The following is an 8090-nucleotide window of genomic DNA, read 5'->3' as shown; positions in this document are numbered from 1 at the left end:
GAAGATAACTGAACTTTTCATTGCCATTTCGTTTCAGCATCACACTACATCAGGAAAGATCACCAGAGACGAGATGAAAGATCATATCAACACTACATGGGAACCAACCCAGCACACGCCCTTACAACCAGATCGCAAGACACGAACTGCTACGGCTAAACCTAGGCGCGCTCCCCGCGGATGCGGCGGGCGAGCTGGATGTCCTTGGGCATGATGGTGACGCGCTTGGCGTGGATGGCGCACAGGTTGGTGTCCTCGAAGAGCCCCACCAGGTACGCCTCGGCGGCCTCCTGCAGGGCGGAGACGGCGGAGCTCTGGAACCTGAGGTCGGTCTTGAAGTCCTGCGCGATCTCCCGGACGAGGCGCTGGAAGGGGAGCTTGCGGATGAGCAGCTCCGTGCTCTTCTGGTACTTGCGGATCTCCCGGAGCGCGACGGTGCCGGGGCGGAAGCGGTGGGGCTTCTTGACGCCGCCGGTGGCCGGGGCCGACTTGCGCGCCGCCTTGGTGGCCAGCTGCTTCCTCGGCGCCTTGCCGCCGGTGGACTTGCGCGCCGTCTGCTTCGTGCGGGCCATCGGAGCGGGGGGGTGGAGGAGGCTAGGGTTTGAGTGGGGGTGCTTCGCCGGCGTGGGATTTGGGCTGTGGTGTGGTGTGGTGACTGGTGTGGTGGGGAAGGCGCTGGGATTAAATAGATAGGGGAGAAGAGGGATGGGCGCGGGTCGGGGAAATTTTGGGGGCAGAAGGCGCGGGCTGGAGGAGGGAGATGATGTTTGGGGCGTTGGATCGGAGGGAGGTGGACGGCTGGGATCGGGTTTCGGGGTGGGCACGCGGATCGTGGGGGGCGATCCGTGTGCTGGGGGTTGGCGTGACGTGATTGGCTGGGGTGAGGTGTGTTGTGAAGTGGATCCGTGGGTGGGGGTAAAAATGCACATACGAATTTTGATTCGAAGGAACTTCATGCGAACTTTGCAATGTTTGTATCCTTGTAATTTTCTAAAATGCTTTCTTTTGGAGGCATTTTTTATCCACTCAAGCCTCTTTATACATTTTTTTTTGCTTTTTGTGACATCAAATACTCAAAATTCCTTGGGTTCACTAATCTAGTACTAGGGTTCAATATGACATGGCACTTCGATCTTTGTATTTTTCATATTCCTACATTTTGAAAATTTTGCGGATCAAAGGGACCCTACATTGTTCTTTCTTAGAGTATCCAAAGATACATTTCCTCTTTGCATGCAAATGTGTTTTTTTTTCTAGTTTATAAAATTCATGACCACTTGGAAGACGTGAACAATTACACATTGTACGAGTTAAGCGTCCCGTGCTTCGTCATGGAAAAATAAGTGCATGTATAGGAATGACATGCTCGGTTCCAGAATACCAAACGGTTGTCTTTCGTTCTATACTCTCTATTTGTTGGCTGTTAAGTAACGAAAATTCAGACAAAGACAGTCATGTCCCATCCTTCATGTGGTAGTTGCAACACATGTATTTCGAAATTCCAACGAAGAGAGAAAATATAGTATATCATCATCTCAATATAGGTTTTCGTCCCTTTTACAAATAAAGACACATCCTAACCATTCTGAGTGTTAACGACAAATGAGCAAGATGATCTACGCTAACAAACACCATGAGTGAACTACTAGACGTTGGCAGCATGATGCCAGACAAAAGTATAGGAGAGGTCGTACCACCATAAGACACTGCGACAGTCCATTAACACATGCCACTTGAAAGAAACCACAAAATTACATCACAACAGCTCCACGAAACTGTTGCCGAAGAGGATCCTTTGCCATCTGTCTCAGACCGAGGAGCGTCAACCCTACCGGCTAGAAGAAAGAACCGAGAGACGAACAACGTCACGTATAAAAACATCATCGTCGAGCGCTGAGACGAGAGGTGGATGTCGTCACTCGACAAATGACAGGAGGACGTCGTCACCCAGATGGACTCAAGACACCGGGTCCACCACTCCAAGGGACCCAAGGCGAAGGTTCCATGACCGCATATCTGGATCAAGATCTGGCCACCAGCATCAGCAGCAACCTCACCGAGATCAACCGCCACAACACAACTCACCATACACATGACCAAGAGGCACCGCTAGCACCACTGCAGTGATGCTCATCTCAGACTCAGTCATCCAACCAACCCCCCAGACTCGCCACTCCGACATCCACAAACCCAAGCCCCACTCCACCAAGTATTCGCCATAAACCACTGAAGGAACGGGTGGGAAGGCACCTCTTTCCACCCCTCGAGAAGGCCCCGTCACATGGTGCTACTTGTGATAAGCGTTGGGATTTTCTCGACGATGAAGAGTGAAGTAGTATAGTGGAAGAAAAGTATTTTTCCTAGTTAAGAACCAAGGTTTATCGAACCAATAAGAGATCCACGCAAACAACTTTTAGCAGTACCTACACACACACAAACAAATACTTTCACTCAACACGGGCAAGAGGGTTGTCAATCTTCTTGTACTCGTTAATTGTAAGGATTAATTTTGATAGTGGGAGATATATAAATTGCAAAACTAAATAAAAAGTAAATAAATTACAACAAGGTATTTAGGATTTTAGCAATGTGATTTAAATGGACCCGGGGGGCATAGCTTTCACTAGAGACATCTCTCTCAAGAACATAGCAACGGTGGGTACACAAATTACTGTTGGAAAATTGATAGAAAAGCACACAATTATGATATTATTCATGGCACGATCAGTACATAGGCATTACATCCATGGCAAGTAGATCAAAACGATTATGCATCTACTACTATTACTCCACTTTGAGAACGCTTTTATGCTTGCCTCGCTATGTATTAAGTTGGGTTGCGCAGCACAGGGTCGGCCAGTGGGCTGCGGTAAGTTCTCTCCGCCTTTCCTATTTTGTTTTATGTTTTCTATTTTTGTTGTCCTGTTTTGATTTAGTTCAGAGACCAAACCATTTTCATAAATTCTGGAACTTTTTGTGGGGACTATCTGAATTATTCTAGTGGCCCTCACCAAGTCTCAAAATTACTGGAGCTATAGTAATGCTAAACTAAGCGTGAGTGTAGAATAGTTTATTCTACACCCTAGTAACGGTACATACAAAATGTAGTAATGCAATATATAAAATATAGTATTTTTTCTGAAAATGTAGTAAATTACAAACATGGATAGTAGAAAAAATATTTTCAAAATTACTACATTTCGTACATTGTTTTACTAGATTTTGTATATAGCGTTACTAGGAGTGTAGAATAAGCTATTCTACACTCACGCTTAGAATAGCGTAACCTTGGGTCGCGTTATTCGTCACCCTGGGTGATGAATAGTTATTTTTCACCCCCTCTCTATTTTGACATCAATGCAATGTATTTTTACGTTTCGTAAATTTTGTCTTATTTCATATATAAAAAGAGAACGTAAGAAAATATGTACTCGCCGTAAAAAATATTTTATGTTACGTAAAATTACGAATGTAAGTACATAATGTAAGAGCATCTATTTGCTAGCACCATTTATGGTTAGGGCTTCACCTTTTCGCCTTAAACATGAACAATTTTGAAGGGCATTTTGGGTTCGTTGAAAATATTTTTATTTTGATCCTAGTTGAATTTCATTTGGTGCTAGGGTTTATCAATCCCCATTTCAAATTCATTTGAATTTAAACATGATGATTATGCAATAACAAGCAATGACTAAGCTAGGGATGTGACAAACGCACGACCAGTTTCCAAAATAATAGGCATATGTAGGGTCATACTGATATAGAGACCGTCAAGGCAAGCCCTAAGCACTGCTTCATCCACAACAGTGCACCGTCCAATATAATCCCACGTTGAGATAATAACGTCTCTAACCGAATTCCTGGACACTACTCTTACACTGGCGGCCTTAGTACTCTCCACAAAGCAGGCATCAACATTAGTCCTAATGCAATCAGAAGGAGGGGGTTTCCACTCCACATGAAACCTAGAAGCCGAGGGCGGCTGCCTCAACTCATCCACCACCCCTTTCCCTTTTAAAGAAACCAACTCTTCACTCATGCGACAGGAGGAAAAGGACAGTTATCCACAAAATTAGCAGAGCTTTACTAATAAATAAATCAATCCTCAAATGCCAAGCTCTCCGGAACAAGAACAAAATTTGCTCACGCAGTGAAGAACCGAGTTGATCCAATAGAAGCAATAAAATGTTTTCCCGCAGTCAGTGTCATCTACTTGGCATGGAATTACGCATGGACTGGATCTGTTGAAAAATGGTATTATTTGGAGGGTGGTTGATGGTTCGAGTATAAATATGTGGAGGGACAATTGGCTATCCAGATCCCCTGGTCTTAGAATTTCAGCAAAGAAAAATAGAACTAGGCTCAAGCGGGTATCTGGTTTATTTTGTCCAGGATCTTTATTTGTTTACTCTGTATAGTTACGAAGATAAGTCTAGAGAATTGAAGTGGCACTTAGTTCATTCAGTATGAGGCTACCGTTAATATCCTTTATGTCCATTATGAAGGGATGACCGCTAGTTTCCAAGATTGAAAATGGTGTTTCACGAAGAAACATTCATAATATTGTAGCACCAAATCATACTAACAAATCACGTTGTAAATGCTTTTATCCCACATGGGTGGCGGCACAGTCTACGGATAGCCCTCCACCCCCTCGTCTTAGGCATGCTTTTGGTCCCATATGACCTTGTTATTGCTGGTGTTTTTTTTATTTTGTTGTCGTGTGTATATCCTAATCATGCAGGGGCCGGATGTATGCTAATTATGCTCTGTATAGCTAATTGAAAAATATATGTTCTTTCTTAGTGACGCTGTGGCATGATTATCTAGTAACACATTCCTGGGCATTCATTCAGTGACTAATAACAATTCATGATCCCTTGCAGCCTTGAAGGTAAACTCCGTAGGAATGTTGTCCACTGCAACACATTAAGGTAACCGACTACATATACCCTTCACATACAACTCTTTCGAGTTTATAAGATGTGAGATCAAAAGGTCATGGCAATACACTCTTCTCTTACAGCTGCAAAGAGGTCCGAGTTCATGTATCTCTCGCCCCCGCTCGGGAACATGGTCACAATCATCTTCCCCTTGTTCTCTTCTCTCGCTGCAACCTGAAGATACATTGACTTGGAAGAGTTGTTAAATATGAAAGAAGTAAAGTCAAGAGAACCGAAAACGAAGTTAATAGCCCATTTTTTTATTTATTTAAATGCAAAGAAAAACTGAAACCATGTTTCTCCATTTTCCATTAATACAAAAAAAGGTCGAATTAGATATGAGATGTGAACCTTCAAGCAAGCTGCCAGGTTTGCCCCAGAAGATATGCCCACAAGCAGGCCTTCTTCCATTGCCAACCTCCTCGCATTCACCATTGCGTCCTCGGTGGTCACGGTGACCGTTTCATCAATGACCGAGGTGTCCAAGATCTCAGGTAAGAATCCTGGTCCTATTCCCTGGATTTTATGTTTTCCTGGTTCCCCACCTGAACAATACCAACACGTAAGTCAACAGAGTGTCACTGTCACTAATGGAGCAATCTGAAGCAATGGCACACAATCTGAAGCAATCGTGTAGCCAGAGAATTATCTGGACCGCATGTTTCAATCAATCATGAAGATACGATGAAAGCGTGACACATTGATACTTATCTGCTGCCTAACAAATGAAAGCATCCTTTCAAGATGACAAGTGAAACATTTTCTCAAAAAAAAAAGATGACAACGAGTGGAACTAATGGACTGACAACTAAGCAGCAAGCAGAGCTACAACTGCACAAAGAAAAGTACTCCATTCTGTAACGTTTTTTTTTAGGATATTCTGCAACAAATATAAGATACCAAATCATTTTGCAGATTCTCTATAGTAAATATCATTTCAATTAAAAGTATGGTACTTTGAAGTATAAAAGCACTACAAAATATTTATCTAACCTTAATTAGCCATTACTGATGATTTCCAAGGGATACGTGGTAAGCACTCCATCAGTTTTGAAGTTCAACATCAGATTTTTTATTACCTGAAATAACTGAACTCTCTGTAGGTTCCACACAAATGATCTTCACATTTGGGTTTTGCATCTTCAGATACTTTCCGACACCAGATACCGTGCCTCCTGAGCCTGAACCAGCAACAAATATGTCCACCTTGCCAGCAGTATCCTTCCAAATCTCAGGTCCTGAAAACAGCATAAATCTTCTTTTGTAAAAACAGATCAAAAGAAAGTACTCCTTTCTTCTGAATATCATAGGTCAAGTCATCTTGGACAGTACCAGTCATTCTGATGTGTGCATCAGGATTTGCTGGATTTGAGAACTGATCAAGAACGTGTACATTCGGTAATTCTTTCTTGAGCTGTTCGACCTTGTCGGTTATTCCTGGGAACCCAAGTGTTGGATCTGTCATGTGGTTACACAAAAGAAACAAGGTTACAGATACAAATCACAGCGGTTGCAAGGAAAATCAATCAGACCTAATCAAGCAAGCAAACATCTGTGCTTCCTTGAGCCAGGAAGCAACTATGCTGATGCTATCTATCTATCTCACCAGTTATGAACAACTCAGCACCCATGTATCTCAACAAGATCTGCTTATCAAGCGAGTATTGGCCCGGCATCACCGCGACGAACCTGTAGCCTTTGCTTAGGGCAATCAGAACCAATCCCAGGCCCAAATTACCGCTGGTCGGCTCGACTAGAGTCGTGACACCTGGTGAAATCAGCCCTTTCTCTTCAGCATCCTCGATCATCCTGAAGAAAACATGAAGAGATAGCACAACATAAGCTCATAGTTTCCCAGCACTTGCAAGATCAATTCTGGGAAGTGCAAGAAGATATTCTTGAAATCACCACCTTATCACACCAATCCCTACAGCCAAACAATGAAAATGATGGTTTACACTTTACAGGAAGCCTTAATCTTAGCATAAGTGGAAATTTAGCTCCTTTTAGCCCCCGTTGACTTTTCACAAATTGCTCAACTAGCAGAAATGAAACTAGCTCTGTAAACTGATACCATCCCAAGATTTGTAAAAGTGAACGAGCCTGGTTAGAACGAGCTAACAGTACCTGAGAGCGCTGCGGTCCTTGACGGAGCAGAGGGGCTGATAGGCCTCGATCTTGCCGACGATGCGCGCACCCACCCCCTCCTTCCCGGCGATCCGCCTCAGCTCGATCAGCGGCGTCCACCCTATCAGCTGAACCAAACCAACCGCTCCGCATGAGCCTCCCCTAAATCCCAGCCCACCTCAACCTCCGTCAGAGTCGATGTACAGGGGAAGGGGTCGAGGCTTGCCTGGGTGACGTCGGACGCGATGTGCTCGTCCTGCCCGGTCCCGCCGTCCTGGAGCAAGGAAGGGACCCCTCTCCTGCCAGTCCCGTCCGCCCCCTCCCCCGTCGCCATGGATGAAGCTGCTGCTGCTGCGCCGCGGGCGGCGCTCCCCTGTTTCTTGGCTTCTCGCGGGAGCGAAGAGACAGGGCAGCTAGCTAGCGCAGACAACAACTCATGAATTGGTCCTGCAAATCGCCAAATTGGTGGTACTCGGATCAAGGAGGAGACAGGGGAGTATTTGTTTTTGAGCTTTGGTACCTGGACCTGCGCAGACCAGTCTCCGCTCCGCTCCGACCCCATGGTTGTTAATTTAAAGATCAAGAATGTGTCCTTTTTTTGCCGCCATTTGGCCCCCCGTTGCATCTGCGTACCAACCCAATCCTATCCAGTTGACTGTTCACCGGAGAACGAGGGATTTTCTGTCCAGTGTCAGGCTTTGTGATAGCTACCGAGTCGCAACCTCAGAGCATGTGGACAATGCAGGTGCTTAAGACAAATGCTCATGTACAATGATTGATAAGGCTGCCTTAATCTTAGTCTAGATAAGACAATAAAACGTGATGTACAATGGATTATTTTTAGTCTTGTCTCCAATAACTAGATATCCATAAATATGTGGTGAGATAATTGTTGCTAAGAGATCATCTCTTAATTAAGAGAAGGCAAACCTTTTTTTATGTTTTCTCTCTCTTCCACCTCACCAATTATCCTATGTGACACTGCTAAGATAGCACCATTATACATGCCATAAAACATCT

General features: G+C 44.4%; 2 protein-coding genes across 3 annotated transcripts; both read right to left on the bottom strand.

The window, feature by feature from the left end:
- LOC125523414 (histone H3.2) lies at nucleotides 1–671 on the bottom strand. The gene has a single exon (XM_048688446.2). The coding sequence runs from the start codon at nucleotides 570–572 to the stop codon at nucleotides 162–164; it is 411 nt and encodes a 136-aa protein (XP_048544403.1). The 5' UTR covers nucleotides 573–671; the 3' UTR covers nucleotides 1–161.
- Nucleotides 672–4822: 4151 nt separating this feature from the next.
- Nucleotides 4823–7762, bottom strand: LOC125518392 (cysteine synthase). 2 transcript variants are annotated; one of them, XM_048683251.2, is made up of 8 exons: nucleotides 7591–7762; nucleotides 7297–7517; nucleotides 7071–7198; nucleotides 6550–6752; nucleotides 6276–6401; nucleotides 6023–6181; nucleotides 5295–5488; nucleotides 4823–5117 (listed from the first exon to the last, which is right to left on the bottom strand). In XM_048683251.2, the coding sequence occupies exons 2-8, from the start codon at nucleotides 7402–7404 to the stop codon at nucleotides 4992–4994; spliced, it is 1044 nt and encodes a 347-aa protein (XP_048539208.1). In that variant the 5' UTR covers nucleotides 7405–7517; nucleotides 7591–7762; the 3' UTR covers nucleotides 4823–4991. The 2 variants fall into 2 exon arrangements, with proteins under 2 accessions (XP_048539208.1, XP_048539207.1); XM_048683250.2 differs by having other exon boundaries at nucleotides 7297–7609.
- Nucleotides 7763–8090: the final 328 nt, after the last annotated feature.

The sequence above is a fragment of the Triticum urartu genome, chromosome 7A (genome assembly GCF_056163025.1).
Source record: "Triticum urartu cultivar PI428250 chromosome 7A, HENAU_Tu73, whole genome shotgun sequence".
Taxonomy (NCBI): domain Eukaryota; kingdom Viridiplantae; phylum Streptophyta; class Magnoliopsida; order Poales; family Poaceae; genus Triticum; species Triticum urartu.
This window is presented reverse-complemented; position numbering and strand designations above follow the sequence as displayed.

Coding starts and splice junctions, on each gene's coding strand:
- LOC125523414 (XM_048688446.2), bottom strand. CDS start 572: ATGGCCCGCACGAAGCAGACGGCGCGCAAGTCCACCGGCGGCAAGGCG.
- LOC125518392 (XM_048683251.2), bottom strand. CDS start 7,404: ATGGCGACGGGGGAGGGGGCGGACGGGACTGGCAGGAGAGGGGTCCCT. Junction 7,199..7,296: donor TCGCGTCCGACGTCACCCAG/GCAAGCCTCGAC, acceptor GGTTTGGTTCAG/CTGATAGGGTGGACGCCGCT. Junction 6,402..6,549: donor TGCTGAGTTGTTCATAACTG/GTGAGATAGATA, acceptor ACCACATGACAG/ATCCAACACTTGGGTTCCCA.